This window comes from Dipodomys merriami, unplaced genomic scaffold (genome assembly GCF_024711535.1).
Source record: "Dipodomys merriami isolate MVZ:Mamm:240054 unplaced genomic scaffold, mDipMer1.0.p SCAF_22, whole genome shotgun sequence".
NCBI lineage: Eukaryota > Metazoa > Chordata > Mammalia > Rodentia > Heteromyidae > Dipodomys > Dipodomys merriami.
The window spans coordinates 20794148-20815330 of NW_027203604.1; the positions used below are offsets into that span (position 1 = coordinate 20794148).

At 37.0% G+C, this 21183-nt stretch overlaps 1 protein-coding gene and 1 non-coding gene across 9 annotated transcripts in view; both read right to left on the reverse strand.

The window, feature by feature from the left end:
• Tut7 (terminal uridylyl transferase 7) overlaps window positions 1–21183 on the reverse strand; it is a 79563-nt gene that overhangs the window by 12098 nt on the left and 46282 nt on the right. For all 8 annotated transcript variants that reach the window (XR_011374287.1, XM_070033686.1, XM_070033684.1 and 5 more), the window contains exons 17-25: window positions 19519–19576; window positions 14379–14482; window positions 12343–12432; window positions 11844–11957; window positions 11592–11669; window positions 10727–10904; window positions 5860–5907; window positions 5684–5775; window positions 3246–3361 (exon numbers count right to left, since the gene is read on the reverse strand). Coding sequence is in view for 7 of the 8 variants with exons in the window: in XM_070033686.1 (XP_069889787.1) it covers window positions 3246–3361; window positions 5684–5775; window positions 5860–5907; window positions 10727–10904; window positions 11592–11669; window positions 11844–11957; window positions 12343–12432; window positions 14379–14482; window positions 19519–19576 (878 nt within the window). In the remaining variant the exon portion in view is untranslated. The remainder of the gene's footprint in view (window positions 1–3245; window positions 3362–5683; window positions 5776–5859; window positions 5908–10726; window positions 10905–11591; window positions 11670–11843; window positions 11958–12342; window positions 12433–14378; window positions 14483–19518; window positions 19577–21183) is intronic.
• LOC138834971 (U6 spliceosomal RNA) lies at window positions 7782–7888 on the reverse strand. The gene has a single exon (XR_011374316.1). It is a non-coding gene; the product is annotated as a U6 spliceosomal RNA (small nuclear RNA).

The following is a 21183-nucleotide window of genomic DNA, read 5'->3' on the forward strand; positions in this document are numbered from 1 at the left end:
AATAGAGAGACTCAGTTTCCTTTCTTCTTCTATTCTTGTGTAAGCAGCAAATTAGAAAGCAGGGTCATGACCAAAATGACCAGACCTGGGAGACTGTTAACTATGCACATGAGATAATAACCCTGATCATCTTCAGCTAAAGCCATGTTTTGTTATATGTATGTTTGTATGTATGTATGTATGAATGTATGAATGTATGTATGCATGCATTTTAAAAGAATTATTTGGCAGTTTAAGGTTTCCGAACTCAGCATCTTTTTACTTGAGACCTACAACTCCAGCCCTTTTTACTTTTTGCTACTGGAGACTTGGGTCTCTGCCTTGGCTAGCCATGACTTGAGATCCTCCTAAATAAACATGAACCATGCTGAACTTGTTCATGAGACACGTTTTCAATTACCTAGGGAGTTTGTCTTTGGGTTAAGTTCTTTTATGGTGTGTGTGTGTATGTTTCAAACTTACAACTCTGTGTGTGTGTGTGTCAAACTTACAACTCCATACTTCTGACTCAAGTACTCTCACTTGAACCATGCCTACTTGACACTTCTGCTTTAGTTATTTTTTAGGCAGTTCCTTGTGGTTTTACCTGGGACTGTCAGAACCAAACCAACACCTTCCCATCTTCCATATAGCTCAGATAAGGAGTATATATGTCACCATTTCCAGCTTATTAACTAAGGTGAGGGTCTCATTAACATTTTGCTCAAACTGGCCTCAAACCATGATCCTTACAATTTCTGCCTCTCCAGTAGCTAGAAATACCGTCAAAATCCAAAGAACATGGCTTCACTGCCTTTACTTTCTTTTTCAAACTAGATGGCCTTATACCATGATCCACCCATCTCTACGTACAAAATCACTGGGAGTACTTTAGCAGATCATAAGGCTTTGTGTCAATCACTTCATTTTCATTAACAAAAAGCACACCAAAAAACCCCAAAATGTTAACTTTATCTGAAATTGCTGGATTTTATACAAACTTATTTTCTCTGTTACAGTTGAACTACATTAAAAATGGGTCTGAAAAGGCTAGAAGTGTGGCTCAAGTGGTAAAGTGCATGGCAAGTATAAGGACTTGGGATTAAACTCCAGCACCAACAAGAAAAAAGAACGAAGAGGAGATATAACAATAATTTTCTCTCAACCTCTGCCATACACTGTGTTATTTGCTGTTGAAGAGGGATAAGTCCAACTGTAGGGCAAGAGACCACGCTTGAGATTTCAAGAACTTTGTTATGTTGGTTTATTTATATAAACTGTCAAATTGCATATGGTTTATATATAATGATTTAACCCAGAAGCGTTTTCATCAGTAAATGAGAAGCCTTGCAATACTACTGAAGCACCAAGGGCTGGAGAAATTCTGAGATTCTACAACAGATTCTGAAGATTACATTATACTTGAGCATACAGTGGAGTACTGACATGTATCACTGTAAAGTTTTACTTTTTGCCAGGCACCAGTGGTTCATGCCTGTAATCCTAGCTACTTAAGAGGCTAAGATCTGAGGATTGTGGCTTGAAGCCAATCCCAGCAGGAAAGTCTATGAGATTCTTATCTCCAATTAACTGCCAAAACAAAACAAAAAAACCGCTGGAAGTGGCTGTGGCTCAAGTGGTAGACAGCTAGCTTTGAGGAAAAAATTGCTCAAGTCCAGAATACGTTTAAGAGAATTAGTTCCTTCTGTGACATAATCTCAGTAGAATTATTTTTATAAAATCAAACCAACTATGTATCTTGCAAATTTTAGTTTTTAGTAGATAACCTTAAAAGACTTCACAAAGCCTGGCATCAGTGGCTCAGGCCTGTAATCCTAGCTACTCAGTCTGAGATCTGAGGATTGTGGTTCAAAGCCAGCTGGGGACTCTTATCTCCAATAAACCACTCAGAAAATCGGAACTGGTGCTGTGGCTTAAGTGGTAGAGCGGTTGCCTTGAGCTGAAGAGCTGAGGAACAGTGCCCAGGCCCAGAGTTCAAGCTCTATGACCGACCAAAAAAAAAAAAAAAAAAAAAAAAAAAAAAAAAGATTTCACAAGTGCTATTGTTCAGATAAGCTGAAGTAGATTTAATAAGATACAAAAAATATTTAAACGGTCACTGCTTCTTTTTTAATTAAAAAAAAAAAAAATCTCAGCTTATGTTCAGGCACAGTGGTGTACACCTCTATCCCAGCTACGAGGAAGGTTAAAGCAGAAAACCCCAGTATGAAGCCACTAACAACATAGAGAGACCCTGTTTTAAAAATAAGGAAATCTGTTTTTGACAATTTTAGCTTTTTATGCATATTGTGACCTTCCCAAGTTGACCAGAAGATTATTGGTAGAACAAGCTGGGAGATTGTTATTTATGTGTGAAACAAAGAAAAATACACAGAAAACACTGTATACAGAAGGCTTCTTTCATGTGTCCTATTTCTCAAACAGAAACATATTAATTCATACTTCAATAACATGTAAGAAATCAAATACAAAACCAAGTGCAGTGGCATAAATGTGGTTGAGAAAATGAAATTATCTTGTGGTTTAAAAAAAATTGGACAGGCTGGGAAGTTGGCTCAGTGGTAGAGTGCTTGTCTCGCATGCATGAGGCCCTGGGTTCGATTCCTCAGCACCACATAAGCAGAAAAAAAGCCGGAAGTGGTGCTGTGGCTCAAGTGGTGGAGCACTATCCTTGAGCTGAAGAGCTGAGGGATAGCTCCCAGGCCGAGTTCAGACCCCATGACTGTACCCCCCCAAAAAATTGGACAGCCAGGTGCTGGTGGCTCATGCCTGTAATCCTAGCTACTCAGGAGGCTGAGATCTGAGGATCGTGGTTCAAAGCCAGGCCAGGCAGGAAAGTCCGTGAGACTCTTATCTCCAATAAACCATAACCAGAAGTGGCACTGTGGCTCAAGTGGTAGAATGCTAGCCTTGAGCTAAAGAGCTGAGGGACAGCGCCGAGTTCATACCCCACGGCATACAAAAAGAAATAAAAAAAAGACAATGAAAACAAAAAATCATTGCCAGGCACCAATGGCTCACATCTGTAATACTAGCTATTCAGAAGGCTGAGATTTGTAGATTGCATGTCAAAGCCCGAGCAGAAGGAAAGTCCATATCTCCAATTAACCACTAACTGGCCAGCAGTGTTTCTGTGGCTCCAGTGGTAGAGTCAAGGGCAGTGCCAAAGCCCTGGTCTGGCACACAGTGGGGGGGATGGGGGGGAGAGACTGGAAGGAAGATGTGTTTTTGAAACATGTGCTTACTTTCTCCTCATGGGACAGTCCTTCATAAAGTGTCCAATTTTTCCACAAATTCGGCAACATCTATCATTTGGGGCCAGTTCTCCTTCAGTTAGTACATCTGGATCAAAAAAGTACTCCTAGAGAAAAACATAAATATGTAGAAGCCTGAACTATTAATGTCAGGTTCAAAGCACATAGAAAAAAATCTAGACACTTAAGAGTGACTTTAGATCCCAATACATCCCCCATCTCAACCTTATCATGAGTATTCTTTAGAAATGTTTAGATGGTTTATTATTGAAATCCAAACCATTAAAAATATTAAGGACAGATTTCCCTAAATGTATTTTTGTTTATTTCACTCAGCTAGACAGAGTACTGTGCAACCCTAACTCTAAAGGCGTAACCACACTTGAAAAAGGTACAAAGGCCTCATAAAACCAAAAGGCTAAGACCTAATGAAATGAGAAACAAAATGTTCACTGTGCAAATTTTACAGTAAGGAAAATAATTTGTTTTGCTGAGGCCTCTGAAAAGAAAAACAGTAATCAGGCTGCTAACCTCTTTGCTACTAAAACTGAAGAGTTAGGAGGGACCATGAGCACCAACATTACCTGGCAGCTCGTTGGGAGTGCAGAATTTTGGGCTCACACTCTTATCTACAATCAGGCAAACTGAACTAGTTACTCAGCCCTAGTATAGAAGACTAGGTATCTAGCATAAACTAGGCATACGGATATAGGGAAATGCTTAATGTAACTATATAGCCATTCAGTTAAAATTCATCAAAAAAGTCTTTACTAGGGAAGCAAATGGGAAGCTATTGGTTGGAATGAACCAATACTGCTATCCATTGCACAGCAAGATAACTACTGACAATAATAATGCATTATATATTTCAAAATAACTAAGGAAGTAATGTTTCTACAAAAATTGATATATAAATGCGCTGAAAGTACATTCATCAGTTTTATTTAATCATTCCATATATATACACGTTATATATGTGCATATGTTATATATATGTGTGCGTAAATAAAACTTCAACAGTATCTCATCGATATATATATATAATTATGATTGTCAACTGAAAATAGTACTAATGAAAAGTCTTCCTTAGGTTGGACTGGCTGGGACATCCAAGTGAGAGACAGACATCTTCGGGACAGAAGTTTGTAGGAAGTCTGGGCAAAAATTCAAAGAGATCCTATCCTAAAAAAGTTGAGTATAACAGCCCATGTTTGTGATCTCTATTACATGGGTATCACATGTCTTAAGTCAGCTAGGGTATCATGTCTTAGGTCAGTTACACATTACATGGGTTGAAAAAAATCAGTCTTAGATCAGTTGGGACAAAAACTTGTGACTATGAAATGACTATAAGAAAAAGAAATAGGAGACATGGCTCAAGTAACAGAGCATCTAATGGGCAAGCATAAAGTCTTGAGTTCAAACCCTAATACAGCCAAATAACACACAAAAGTCTTTACTAACTAAATTAAAAGTAACTAAGAAAAAGTAACTTTATTATGAATAAAATAGCAAAGTCTCTATTTTTTTCTCACTAAAATAACTTTTTAAGACATAATTTTGTTTTCAATGAGTTTCTTTAGGAGCTCAGGTGTCAGATATATGAAAGTGGACAGTTCACAGTATAGGCAACATAGATATTCTTCTAGTCTCATCAAGGGAATTTATTATTCTATAAAAGTAACATACAAACTCTGTATCTGAGATTTGCACACACTTGTGGTTAGATGAGGCTGGTATGGAGCAGAATGGTGGAACAGTAGTGCCATCCATGAAGTTATCAACAGGAACACTAAGAACTTAGTAAACATAAATCTGTCTTCTCTATTGAAAAGTTACCTCAGGGGTTAAGAGTAGGAATATGGATTTTTTGACCTTGTGCTACCAAGGAAGAAAAACAGAAGAAAAACTACTAATTTCCCACACAAACTCCTCCTCTTGCTATTTCTCCCCATCCTCATGAATAAATTCTAACAGGGGCATTTTCTAAAATGGTCTTTAGAGACTAGGTATAGGGCACATGGCTATAATACCCACACCTAAGAGTCTGAAACAGGAGAATTGTGAATTTGAAGCAAGCATGAGCTACACAGTGAGACCCTATCTCTAAAACCTAAAAACTAGTAACCTAGTCAGCTTTATTATGGGCAGATTCACCAGGATTTCAGCCTTTTAAAAATCATTTGGGGCACTTTTTTTTTTTTTTGGTTGGTCCTGGGACCTGGATTCTGGGCCTGGGCACTGTCCCTCAGCTCTTCAGCTCAAAGCTAGTTAGTGCTCTACCACTTGAGCCACAGCACCACTTCTGGCTTTTTCTGCTTATGTGGTATTGAAGAATCGAACCCAGGGACTCATGCATGCAAGGCAAGCACTCTACCACTGAGCCACCTTCCTAGCGCCTATTTGGGGCACTTCTAATAAATGCTTACCATTTTTGAAGGGTAGTCCTTTGGAAATCCTTTGACTGGAATTCCAAATACTCTTCTACCATTGATAAAAGCTTTCATTATAAAATTTGTCACTAGGAAGAAAAAAAAATAGGAACATATTAAATGGTCTAGAAAGAAAAAAGAATACATTAAAATTTATAAGCAAAGTAACTTACTTTTCCTTGATAATCCAGCTCCAAGATTATGATTCAAATCAAAGGGATCTAAGAAAATTAAAGAGTAAAAGCAAAAATCAAGAGGAAATGCCACTGTTTACCTACTTTATAATAAGTAAAAATATTAAAGAACTCTTTTAGTTTAGCTTAAAATCTGTAAAACAGCTAAGAAACAGATAATCTTAGGTATAAAAAGTTAAATGTTGCCGGGCGCTGGTGGCTCACGCCTGTAATCCTAGCTACTCAGGAGGCTGAGATCTGAGGATCACGGTTCAAAGCCAGCCCGGGCAGGAGAGACCGTGAGACTCCTATCTCCAATAAAACCACCAGAAAACCGGAAGTGGCGCTGTAGCTCAAGTGGTAGAGCGCTCGCCTTGAGCTGAAGAGCTAAGGGACAACGCCCAGGCCCAGAGTTCAAGCCCCACGACTGACAAAAAAAAAAAAGTTAAATGTTTTCCCAAATTATTAATCAGACAAGACACTACTGCTTTGTAGTTATACAGTATTTTATAGTTTTTTTATTGTGAAAATACTGTACAGAGGGATTACAATTACATGGGCAAGATAATGAGTACATTTCTTATCAAGCATTATAGCCTCCTCCTTTGTTTCCCCTTCCCATCCCATCCTCCCCCCCCTCCCGCACCCCACAGCCCTCCTCCCCCCCCCCAAAGTTTGTAAAGTTCGTTTTCGACATACGACTTGTACGTCTCATTGTTGCAATGGGTCCATCTGTATCCCTATTTAAACAATTTGTTTTTTCCCTTCCCCTCCACAAATTATAACAACATCAAATACAGTGAAAGCAGGAGTTATACAAAGCAACAAAGAAATAATCTTATAAATGTGTTAGAAACAATCAGTTCATTTCCCTAACACCAACTTATCTGACCTTTTCTGCTTGACTCAGACATATGCTAGTTATTGCAAATAAGGGAAACCATGGGACCTATGTTTCTTTGGGCCTGGCTTACTTCACTTAATATGTATTTTTTTCCAAGTCTTTCCATTTCCTAACAAATGGGGCAATGTCATTCTTTCTGATGGAGGCATAGAATTCCATTGTGTATATATACCACATTTTCTTGATCCATTCATTTACTGAGGGGGCATCTGGGTTGGTTCCATATCTTAGCTATGGTAAATAAGGCTGCAATAAACATAGCCGTGCTGGTAGCTTTAGTCTTGTTTGTGAACATTTGGGTAAATGCCCCAAAGTGGGATTGCTGGGTCATAGGGGAGCTCTATGTGGAGTCTTTGGAGGAACCTCCATACTACTTTCCAAAGTTTACACTCCCACCAACAATGCAGTAAGGTTCCCTTCTCTCCACATCCCCTCCAGCATCTGTTGTTATTAGAGTTCTTGATTTTTGCCATTCTAACTGGGGTGAGGTGGTATCTCAATGTTGTTTCGATTTGCATTTCTTTTATGGCTACAGAGGTTGAGCATTTCTTCATGTGTCTATTGGCCATCCTTCTTTCCTCTTTAGAGAAGTTTCTCTTTAAATCTTTAGCCCACTTATTTATTGGGCAGTTGTTTCTTTGAAGATTTGTTGTTGGGGGATTTAATTTTTTGAGTTCCAGGTATATTTTAGATATGAGATCCTTGTCTGTTGTATGGCTAGTGAAGATCTCCCAATCTGTGGGCTTTCTATTGATCTTGCTAACTATGTCCTTTGCCATGCAGAAGCTCTGCAATTTCATGCAATCCCATTTGTCCAACCTTTCTTTGATTTGTTTTGTTTTTGGGTCTGTATTAAGAAAATTTTGGCCTGTGCCAAGGAGACCTAGGGTTTCTCCTATTCCATCCTGTAATGTTTTCAGAGTGTCTGCTTTGACTCTGAGGTCTTTGATCCATTTGGGGTTGATTCTGGTGCAGGGTGATATATAAGGATCTAGCTTTAGTTTTCTACAAGTAGTTAAAAAATATGGAACGCTTCACGAATTTGCGTATCATCCTTGTGCAGGGGCCATGCTAATCTTCTCTGTATTGTTCCAATTTTAGTATATGTGCTGCCGAAGCGAGCACAATATTTTACAGTTTTATACGTTAGCTAACTGTGGAAGAAATACTGTGTAGGGAAGAGACATTAACCTGATAATTCCTGATGAATGCCACTTTGGGGTATATGTAGAAGTCACAAAAACATGTACAACAATGTATCACTAAATAAATCACTAAAAGTGATTATTTGCATTCTTCTTCTTCTTCTTTTTTTTTTTGGTATGTGTATGGGGATGTGTAAGCACACACCTGGGGCTTGAACTCAAGGCTTGATCACTGTTGCTAAGCATTTTTGCTCAAGGCAAGCTTTCTACCACCTGAGCCACATCTTTACTTCTGGCTTTTTGTTGGTTAACTGGGAGACTTTTCTGCCTGGGTGGCTTCAAACCACAATCCTCAGATGTTAGCCTCCTGAGTAGCTATGATTACAGAGATCAGCCACCAGTGCCTGGCTCTTTAGTTCATTTTCATATGTGTGTGTAGGTATTTTTGGTATTTTATTTAGTGCAGAAGATATATTCTTCAACATTAGTCATACATTTAAAACACTAGGACTACTATCAATAAAATTTCTAAACTCCAGAATAGCTGGTTATATAATCACGAATGAAGTATTTCTAGTTAACTTACTAATAATTGCTCATCTGATAATTTAATATGAATATAAAAATAAAAGGAAAAGCAACAGAGTTTCTATAAAACATTGAGACAACTGGAAGACCACAACAGTTTACAGCAATAAAGGAATAAAAACAAACTTCTGCATTATTTTGAGTTTTTTTGGTCAGTCATGGGGCTTGAACTCTGGGCCTGGGCGCTGTCCCTCCGCTCTTCAGCTCAAGGCGAGCACTCTACCGCTCTACCACTTGAGCCACAGCGCCACTTGACTTTTTTTTTTTTTAAAGGAAAAAATTCTTACAATGTAGCATAGCTGCTCTGGAATGTTGGAATTATAATATGCCAAAATACCCTCAATGACATACAGCTTCTAAAAGGTTAAACCCTACCTATAGCTAAGGGTATTATAGACTTCGTTTTACAAATGTTTACAACTCCATATTTTGCCACAACTCTGTATTTTAACAATACTAACAGGTAGAAAAAAATTATGTCAACATAGCTTAGAGTAACATGTATCATCTAGGTGTTATGTATATATTTAAAAAAACAAAATAAATCCTATTAGATCAATAAAGTATTTCCTTAGCAATTTCACTGTTCATTTTTAAAGTATGTAAGCTCAATTTTGTCTTATTACAATGAAAAAATCCCACAAATTCAAAACAATCATGACTCAAATGGATCCTTGAATTCAGTACAAAAAGAAAAAGCCTTAGGACTAGAAATAAGTGGCTCTATTAGAGATAAACTACCAGAAAACTGGAAGTGGAACTGTAGTTCAAGCAGTAGGGTGCTTGCTTGCTTGCTTTGAGCTGAAGAGCTGAGGGACAGCTCCCAGGCCCAGAGTTCAAGCCCCACAACTGACCAAAAAAAAAAAAAAAATACCGACAATACAGGTGTTAGCTCTTTCTTTTGCTTTCTTTCCACCAAGGTATAAACTACTCTAGTCCTCATATCCTCCCTAACGTGATGAGCTGAAACTTATGAAACCCTGAGGCCAAATAAATCCTTTTCTCTCTTTCAGTCAGTTTTCTCAGGTACTTTGTCAAAGCAATGATAAAACTAACTCAGCTTCTTACCTACTCAACTTACCTTCCAGGATTCACTCTTCCCTGCCCATGCAAATGCTTCCCCCCCCCCCCCCCCCCCCCGCCCAGTTCCCTACCCAATGGGATCCCACAGTGCCTAATCCATCTCCATCTCTTAGAATGGCAATCCCATTCAGTCTGTTCACAGACTGCTAAAGTCTGGAAGGCAGAAGCTGTTACTATGTCTTTATTTCCCATGCCTAAACCAGGGCATGGGAGCAGGTTGTTAAGAGTTTTAACAATGAATTTATAAATGATATCCTAACTTCATAAATATGATGCAAAGACACTGGAAGACAGTGTGAAAATGCTATTGTTTGTTCCAGAAACAAGGACCAAAGCTGAGCATGTAGCTTCTGTTAAGTAGACATAGGGCCCTGGATTCAATCCCCAACACAGGAAAAAATAACAATGTTCAGTTTATTGAACTTTCGGAAAAAAAGTCAATATTTATATGTAATCATTTAAAGGTAAATGCTGCATTAATATAAAACATTGAGCCTGAAAATTCATTCATGTCGGGGCTGGGTACTAGGCAGGCAATCTACTACTTGAGTTATACTCCAGCCTTTATTTTCTATGGTTATTTGTGAGGAGGATTGTACTTTCTGCCTGGGATGACCTAAGCTGCAATTTTCCTACTTATATTTTCCCATGTTGCTGAAGATGACAGGCACACACCCATATATCCAGCCTCTGGCTGAAATATAGTCTTGCAAACTTCTTTTCAAGACTGAACTAAAAACTCTGATCTTCAACCTTCTAGTAGTTGTGATTACAGGGTGAAGAAGCCCATGGCCATCTGAAAACTCATCCTTGAAGCTTGAAGGCACTCTTTAACTCTCATGTAGAATGGCCTAAAATGTCCTATTATCTATATAAAAACTGATTTATTGCTACTGCTAATTTATTCTCCAGTAAATATGTGTCCAATTGGAGTAAAAGGTTTGTCTTGGTGAACAAAGATGTTGCCAACTGTGAGGGCTCCACAGTAGGCAGTAGCCTTTTAAAGATAAAACATTTAGACAGGAAATGAAAAAGTCAGAGAAGGGTCACTAGCAGAGGCTCAATGGCTGCCCTGGAAGAGCTTTGTTAGGAGAAAAAAATATAGTCATTACAAACTCTAAACTCTACCGAAAGTTTTTATTTGTACCTTCAATAACAATGTATTTTGAAGTCCACTGCTTCTTAAAAGTAGTAAGCAGACTTTTTCTCCTGATGCTAATAACATGTTCTTTAAAATCAAAATCCTCTGTATAGAAACGAAGAAGTCCCAGCCACAGCTGCCCAACAGATTCTGTATTTTTTCCATATTCTGGCCAATAGTTAGGCTGGAAACAGAAGAAAACAGAGATATCACACTTGAGAGAAAATTGCTAAAAACAATTATTGATGTGTATCTTAGTGAGAAGATTTGGACTTATTTCTAATCAACTGAAGTTTAAATATGTAAGAATAAAAGCATATATCACTTTCATATTTTAAATTGCTATTTATATCAGTTATTCATCTCTACCCTTTTATTTGAAGATAGGAAAATGTCAGTTTTAAGTGAAAAATATCGTAACATATACGTGGGAGAATCCAGAAGAAAATTCTAAGAGCCCTGGTGATGATGGGCCCATTAAATCTCCATAATTCAAAAACCATACAGCAAATATTTGTTCCTCTGGAATAAAGTTACTTAGCTATTCAGAATTAAAATGTTAAAGAAATTCTGGACAGACTGCCTGAAAACTCATTTGGCTTAACAGAAATATTGCCATTTCAAAAGAAATACCTAATACTTTCAGTGTAAGGGATGGAGCCCCATGCTTTAGGCACCTGCCAGACCTAAGTGCTCTGCTGTCAAGCCACATCCTCAGCTCACAAAAGAAACATCAGTAAATGATAATTTTTAAAATTAAAATAATATAAATAAATATAACAGACAATAATACTGTTATTGACCCTGTACAGTATACTGCAGGTAACTTTTAGACAGTAATATAGGAAATTTTTACTTTTAAAATACATACCAGCTCATCTATTTGATCAAAAAAATAAATATTCCAGCCATCAACAAATATTTCAGGTTTCTTTTCACCTTTGTATATCTGAAATTAAATTTTGAACTATTATTGAGGGTTAAAAATTTATTGCATTGAATAAAAATCTTCTAGGAAAATATTTAAACATTTAACTACATAACTCCAAAATTTTGGAGAGAGGAGAAGGCTCAGAAATAACCCTGCTTTATAGAAGAGAAATGTAATTTCTTTAAAAAATACCTCTTGAAGGACAGGAATAACTGGTGGATTCCTCTGCTGGAGGAAATACAGCACCATAAGAGTGTATGCATATGATGATAAACTACCCCTAGATGCATCACCAATATCGCACATCTAGAAAAAGAAAACAAAGAATAACTGAAAAGTTCCCTATGGATTTTGCTAATCTTGTAGTCCTCCAATTATCATAAAAGTAAAGCAACTTATTTGAGAAACTAATGTGACAGACACTCTTATTTTCAATGGTTAAAATATTTTGACAAAATCAATCAATTCAAACCAACTATACTAAAGCCAACAAAATAGTGGACTATTAGACATACAAATTATCCTGTAAAATTTCATGGAACCGAATTTTGGCTTCTAGAAAGGACTCCTCAAGTAGTCCTAGGAAGCACCGACATGTCTATGGTACATTATGAAAACAGAATTATGTTGTAAATAAGGTGTGAAGATGCAATGAAACATCCTGATAAATCAAAAGAAAAAGCACACTCACCTTTGTAAATACTTTCATGGTATAGCACAAATATTTCACTCTGGGATCAATGGCTGAGTAAGCAGATAAAAGCCGTGTGTTATGAAGGGCCTGTTAAAAAGGGAAATTGTACTATAAGGCTATAAATTAGATGAAAAAAAGTTACGCTGGAAAGGTTTGTAATGTGATTATTTTAAAAAGTCATTAAGAGCCATGTGCCAGTGGCTCCACTCCTGTAATGCTAGCTACTCAGCAAGCTAAGATCTGAAGATCTTGGTTCTAGACCAAGTAAGAAAGTCCTTGAGACTCTTAATTTACAACAAACCACCAAAAAGACAGAAATGGAGATGTTATTTAAGGGTTAGAGCACTAACCTTAAGTGAAAAAAGCTAAGGGATAATACCCAGACCCTGAGCTCAAACCCCAATATTAGCACAAAAAAGAAACTAACAAAAGACATTTTGATTTAATTTAACCTTTTCTTTCCAAGGACAAGCTCTATTCACTTGCTAGATAATAAAATTATCTGTAGTAATATCTGACCTTATGAACTCTATTTGTGGTCTGAACATCTAGAGGAAGAGCAATTAAAATAAACAATTTGTTTTTTTTAAAGTAGACATAAGATTCCCTCTCTTCCATGTCTCCATGGCATAATTTTAATAGAAGGTTCTTACGAGCAACAGGGATCGATCCCCTAAGAACATGAGTAAAGCAAGTGTGAGAACAAGAGAGGTGGAAGCATCTGGATTGAGCAGTGCCCTGTAGGTATACAAGTATATCCAATGACACAGCCTATTCTCAAGTTATTGCAAAGTTTATGACAATCAAAATAGCTTGCTATATCATTTTATGTGAGTGCTAACATAATTAAATATTGTTTTAATATTATATATATACACACTATATATATATACACACATACACTATATATATGTGTATATATATATACACACGTACACTATATATATATATATATATATATATATATATATATATATATATATATATATATATATGGTTTAAAGGAGTGTAACTCAATGCTTCACACATACTGATCAAGTACCCTACAGCTATATCTGTAGTCAGAGTGGCTACTGATATTAACTGACTTTTATCCCCAGCCTCAGAACATTACCAAGCACAAACAAGTATGCATAAATAAATGTTGAAACATTGAGTGAAATAAACTACATATATCATTTAAATTATGCTTTTATTCAAAAAACTTTTTAAAAAAAGCCTTCAGTTGAGGGCTGACTTCATATATATATATATGCGCTGATATCTCACACCTATAATCCTAAGCACTCAGAAAGCTGACCTCTAGAGGATGTAGGTTTGAAGCCAGCCTAAGTAGAAAAGTTGAACAAATTCTATTGCTAATTAGCCAGTAAAAAGCAGGGCTGGAGGCTCAAGTGGTAGAGTGCTAACTGTGAGTAAGCAAGGCAAGTAAGTGTCCTTGAGTTCAAGCCCCAGCACTGGCAAAAACAAAACAAAATGAATACACATACATACACATATACCATATTGAGGTTTGTATTCAAGGCTTCTCACTTGCTAGGTAGGAACTCTGCCACTTGAGTCACACTTCCAGCTTTTTTGCTCTAGTTATTTGTTAAACAGAGTATTGATTTTGGCCTAAGTGGGGCCTGGACTGTGATCCTCCTATTTATGCTTTCTGCTGTAGCTAGGATAACAGTTATGAACTGCCATACCCTGGGCTAGCCTGGAACTACAGTCTTCCTGTTCTGACTCCAGAGTAGTTAGAATAAGACATGAGACACAGGTGATCAGAAATGTGTGTGTGTATATGTGTGTGTATTTGTGTGTAATCCTCTCTTCCTTTCTCTTTTACAAACCTTGTCTTAAAGATTTGACTTCATATATGACATTCATTCCCCTTAATCTTCCCAAAGAGGAACCTAAAGAAGACTTTGGCATGGTGATACATAGCTATAATTTCAGCACTTTGGAGGGAGCTGAAAAGTCGATGCCAGTGGAGTCTATATGGTCATATCTTGACCATACAAACAAAAACAATGCAAAACTCTTACCAATGTGTTATACAAACTGATATCCACTTCCAGACCACTTCTCAAGTGAAAAAACTTCACAATTGGCACTTTTGCTGTTGTAATAGGTAAGATGTTTCTTAATCCTAGGTTGGAAATAAATACAGTAAGATTAAATACAGCAATTGTGAATAACAATTCTTATACTCCAATTTAAAATAATATACTCTAATTTTGGCTTGTTTTACTCTGCTTTTTAGTGCCATCATTTGAAAAACTTCTATGAAACACATTGAAATTTGAATCACAAGAATAATAAAAGGCGGCTAACGGTCCTCCAGAACATATGTGTGAGTATAGGATGATTATTTGACAAACACCAGAACAGATGAAGCTAATATAGACTATGAACATGTGAGTCCTACTCACTCTCTCCATGTGACCATATGTAATCTGGAGAAAAGTCTACACATTCTCAATACAGAAGTTACTCACCAAGGCTCTTGAAATTACCAAGGTTATAAAGAAATAAAGTTTGACAGAGAAGAAGGAAATTATCAGAGCGAGGCTTTGAAAAAAATATAAAACCAGCAAAGTTGTGATAATTGTATACAAAGATTTTAGATACTGTTTAGGGCCCTTCCATGGAATTGTGTAGGCTGTAGTATAGAATTGAAAGAATGCAATAAGAGGGGTAAAAGGTGGAGAAAGACTCAAATAGAGAACCTACATATCCTCTGAGAACTATCCTAGAACACGAATATCAAAGCGTAAGTCAGGAAGAATCAATGGCCACATCTACTTAAGCAATATCCTGGCAGTGGACAGACTGGAGACACAGAAATGGATCACTTAAAAAAACGTCTGGGACTGAACTTTCATGTGACAGGAATGCCAGATATGAAGCAAGACATGCTGTAGAGACCTATACTGGATGGGAGGAGGGGATACAAGTACAGGAGCGCTATTAACAGTTAAGAGCTACTATTTTCTGAGCACCTACTGTATGACAGGGTTATTTTAAGGTACTCTACACACATTTGTCCTAAGATCTATCATTCTTACCTTATTAAAGAGGAAACAGAGGCTTACAGAAATTCACTTAGGAATACACAGTTGGTAAATTGGGAAACCAGAATTCAAGTGAGTCAAGACTGACTCCAAACTTCTATTGAACTGATTAGCTCAGCTAAGTATCATTTCACTGATTCTGATGATTTACGGATATAAACTGTAAACAAACTACAGAAAGGACTCAGAAGGTAGGGCAGGGGGTGATGGTAGTTGAAGCAAAAAGGAAGTGGTAAAGAAAACAAGTTCATCTGAGCAGTCAGTTTGTGTTTCTTCTGAGAGAGTAGTGATGTCAGGAAGTCAGATACATTTTGATCACATATGTAATCTGGGAAAAGAGTGTAAATAATAGAAATGTTTCACTGGGCGTCCGTCAGTGGCTAACGCCTGTAATCCTAGCTACTCAGGAGGCTGAGATCTGAGGATGGTGGTTCAAAGCCAGCCTGGGCACAAAGTCTGTGACTCTTATCTCCAATAAACAACTCAGAAAACCGGAAGTAGCGCTGTGGCTCAAACAGTAGAGTGCTCACCTTGAACTGAAGAGCTGAGGGACAGCATTCAAGCCCCAAGTTTAAGCCCCATGACCAACAAAGATAAATAAATAAATAAAATAGAAATGTTTCAAGAATATGATCTGTGTAAGACATACAGTAAATTTAGCTTAAAAGGGTTGGGAATAGGAGCAAAGAAGCTCATATTTAGCACATATTTAGGATATGATAGGACCAACACTTGAATATATGGTCTTTTTAAAATCTCAAATGATAGTGCTGTTATTTCCACTTGGAAGATGTTAACAAGTGATGCTCTGCGATCACACAGGTAGAAAGTGGGGAGTCAAAATTTAAAGCCCGAGAATAAGATTTTAGAACTTCCATCAACTGTTTTGCTGTACTGCCTTAAAATGAGATGTTTCTCTTTCTCTTTCAATTAGAAATTTGAAACTATTGACCATAATTAGTATATACAATCTGTTCTCTATAATTTATTTTCAGCACATCATCCTGGTTTCATTTTGTAATTTCAAAGATTTCCTTTATGTCTTGAATTTCTACCCTCTTCCTTCAATTTTTCAACTTTTCTCAAATGATTTTTATTGCATTCTTGTTTTTGATCTCAGTATCTGTCTCCTAACTCATTCTAACATACACAGAATTTTTTTCAGTGCAAAAATTTACTTGGCTGGGGTGCTGGTGGCTCATGCCTGAAATCCGAGTCAGTTAAAAGCCTAGTAGAAGCAGAAAAGTTTGTGTGACTCCATTTTCAATTAGCCAGCAAAATGCTGGACAGAAGGAACCGTTCATGTGATGACTGCCAGGCACAAGAAAACTGAATGAGCCTGAAACCCTCAATTCAAGCCCAGAACTGGTAAAACAACAACAACAACAAACTCCAATTTGATTGCTTGTTGGAAGATGATACCATGTAAGCCCCTCCCACAGAAGTGTTCACTGCAAACATTCATATTTCCTAAGTGCTAAGACATCACCTGAAACCCTTTCTTCACAGTTCTAGGTACCAAGTTAGTTCATCCCCCACCCCCCTTTCTGGAATAACTTTTGGAGAGATTTTCTATCCTGTCACCCAGATTACACCTTCCTTAAGAGAGATTACAAAGTTGCCTTAAAAAAGGTAGTATCAGCCGGGCGCTGGTGGCTCACGCCTGTAATCCTAGCTACTCAGGAGGCTGAGATCTGAGGATCGCGGTTCAAAGCCAGCCCGGGCAGGAGAGACCGTGAGACTCCTATCTCCAATAAAACCACCAGAAAACCGGAAGTGGCGCTGTAGCTCAAGTGGTAGAGCGCTCGCCTTGAGCTGAAGAGCTGAGGGACAACGCCCAGGCCCAGAGTTCAAGCCCCACGGCCGACAAAAAAAAAAAAAAAAAAAAAAAAAAAGGTAGTATCTTGGGCTGGGAAGGTGACTCAGTGGTAGATTGCTTACCTCGCAATGCATGAGGCCCTGGGTTCGATTCCTCAGCACCACATAAACAGAAAAAGCTGGAAGAGGTGCTATGGCACAAGTGATGCAGTGCTTGCTGTAAGCTGAAGAGCTGAGGGACAGTACCCAGGCCCACCAGATTTTAAGCCCCCTGACAGACTCCCCACTCCCCCACCCCCCAAAAAAAGGCAGGTGCTGGAATTTTGCTATTCAGTGTATACTGTGCTGGAAAACGACCTGTGTAACTGGTGGGCTGCGACAGGAGTGGGAAAGTGAAGAAAGGGGGGTAGCCTTGTCCAAAACAAAAATGTACTCATTACCTGACTTCTGAAATGGCAATCCCTCTGTACGACACCCAAGTAAGAGCAAATTATATTAAGAAAAAAAGGTAGTATCTTACCTATACTGGATGTTTCATGGGGAAAAAATATGGGTCCCAAATATATAGAGCTTTTACCTAATTCCTACAAGTTTTTACTTTAAACTCCTCTCCAAATGTAACAAATCATCTTTGCTATCCTCAAAAATGCACTCCAGTAATTCTCATGCTCACATCTATGTAATTTTGAAAAGACTCCTCTTCCTACCCTCTTCAAAGAGTTGTCATCATTGTCTGAGCGTGTAACACACCTAGCTCATGAATTACCCAAGCAACAATTTCTCCCACTCTCAAAAATTTTTAAGGTATTTACTATATATATATATATATATATATATATACATACATACATATATGTATATATACTCACTCATTATATACATATACACTATATATGCTATATACACATAGCATATACTACACTATATATATACACACACACATATATACACTACATTCTCACTAAATATACTCACTATATATACTCACTATATTACATTGGTATATAGTTTATGGGATAATTTTACATCTCTTAAATCTTAATTCTCTAAGTTGTCAGAAGAAAGGCAGAGATTTTGTGTTTGTCATCTAACAGACAACTGAGCACATAATTAGCACTCAGTTAAATGTCTTTAATGATATTAAGTTTAAACACAACCTTCTGTTATTAATTTTTATACTATTTAACCTGCATTTCACCATTATCAGTCATTTCTTTTTCTTTTCTCTCCCTCCTTTTTTTTTTTTTTCCAAGTTGTGGGGCCTGAACTCAGTTTTCTTGTGCCTGGCAGTCATCACATGAACGGCTCCTTCTGTCCAGCATTTTGCTGGCTAATTGGAGATGGAGTCACACAAACTTTTTCTGCTTCTACTGGGCTTTTAACTGACTCCGATTTCAGGCATGAGCCACCAGCACCCCGGCCAAGTAAATTTTTGCACTGAAAGAAATTCTGTGTATGTTAGAATGAGTTAGGAGACAGATACTGAGATCAAAAACAAGAATACACAGACCATTTTGTATTCAACTTCATGCTCACCACATTAAATTAAATCACATTTAAAAGATTTCACTGTTAACAAAATCCAAAGCTGCCTTTTGACAGTAAAAAAATGGTATTTCAGTTTTGTATACAACTTATAGAATATATAATTTTATAGTTGTAAATACTTTAGAAATAACCCAGTTCAATTTTCTTGAATTTCAGTAGAAAAGAGATCAAACAAAATTAAGTGATTTGGTCATAATTATATGCCCTGGGGAACAATGTATGTTAAATACATTGTCAGACAAAGGGAATATATTTATCAACACACAGACTTTTGATTAATACAATGCCTTATCAACAGGTAGGCTTTAAATTATATAATGCCAGTAATGTAAAATTATTCTCCAAATTTCTTGCTTGTCTGGTATATGGACTATCTGGAAATAAAACACCTAGACAATAACACACACACAAATTTTCACTAATTCTTCAACCACACCAAGTTGATTTTATTTTATTTTTATTTTCAATACTAGATTAAACTTTTGAGGTCTTACACATGCTAGGCAGTTGTTCTAGCCACACCTCCAGCCCCATACAAAGTTATTTAATGACACTAATATTGCAAATATTCTACAAGTAAGCCACAATTAACTACAAAAATATGCAAAAAAAAATAGCTGAGCACGGCAGCATATACCAATAACAACTACTTGGAAGACTGAGGTAGGAGGATTACAAGTTCAAGATAAGCCTAGGATACACAACATCCTCAAACAAAGAAACAAAAATCAAAAAATATATATACCTGAATGTTTTCTGAGGACTCTTGCCAATTCTTCAATAGTTCTCACACAGTCCAACCCCTACAATAAAGATGGCACAAACTACTGAATCAAAGTTAGAATATGGGTTCCTAAATTGTTCTAAATTTACATTACACTCACAAATAATAAAATTTAAAGTTCTGAAATAAAATTTTAAATTAATATTTTAAAATTTAAAATCATGTACTCTATATATACAATATACGTGCATATGACATTGAAAATACTGAAAATTGGAAAAATTCTGTAAATATATAATTTCCACACATATATATATTATTTTTTTTCTCTTTCAGAAGAATATCAGAGGCAGTTTTCATAGGAAATATCTGAAGGTTATGAAAACTGCCAAATATTCTATAAACTCATCATTTTTGGAAGTATAACAACAAACAGCCCACAAATGAAGAATTTCCAGAATGGTCTGTGAACTGTGGATGAAGATCATCGTTCTTTTGCTATATATGTGCAGAAGATATATGGAATGGTGGGAGGGGAGGCTCGGTGCCCCATTTTATTCATTAACAGTTGATGTCTTTCTTGCTGAATATAGTATTTCACCATAGGCCTAGCTGGAATTATAATGAACAAATAAAACCATATAGCAACTATAAATAATGTCTTAAATAAATCATATGTAGAATAAAAACCCTTTTTTCTATATATATTTTCATTGTAAAAATACTATAGAGAGGGGTTACAGTTACATGAGTAATGAGTACATTTCCTATTGAGCATTGTTACCTCTTCCTTTGTTAAAAACCCTTTTGATGGTTATACACTATCACAGAACACACTTTAATTCTTTCTTAGGAATTCCCTAAAAAAACAATCTATAACCACATGAAAAAAATTCATAAAAGTATGTAAGCAAGGTTTTACCTACCATAGAAAACAATGGTAGGATTCACATTATTCACCAAATTCTGAGTAGATCACTTTTGGATATTTTCCAAATCAGAAATGGAGACTCAAAACTAAAGCATAGGCCAGGCACTGGTAGTTCATGCCTGTAATCCTAGCTACTTAGAAGGCAGAGAGCTGAGGAACGTGGTTCAAAGCCAGCCCAGGCAGGAAAGTCCGTGAAACACTTATCTCCAATTAACCACTAGAAAACCAGAAGTGGTGCTGTGGCTCACGTGGTAGAGCACTGGACTTGAGCTGAAAAGTTGAGGGATAGTGCCCAGACTCAGAGTTCAAGCCCCATGAAGGAAAACAACAACAACAACAGCAAAACTAAAACATAAAAGGCTCTTGAAATCTATAGCAGGAGTACTCGTTTTGATATACAGCATTTGGACTACTGCTGAAAAGACTAAAAGAGAGCTGGGATGTAGCTCAGGAGTACACAAAAATAGAAAGAAAAAAAAAGGTGGGAGGAAACCAAGAGGGGTAGGTAGGATTCAGCACTTCTCAAGGTTACCTGTATACGGACTTTATGCTTTATAATGCTTTCATACATATTAGAACAGAATTGTTCCTTTTTGTGGGTCATTGACTTCTGTTACAACTACTATAGCTTGCGGTCATAGAGAGACAAGAACCATATACAACACATAAAGGAAAGAACATGACTGTTCTAATAAAACAGTATTTACAAAACCATTCTGTGCCAAGAACCATGGTTTGCTCCTGTTATCCACAAC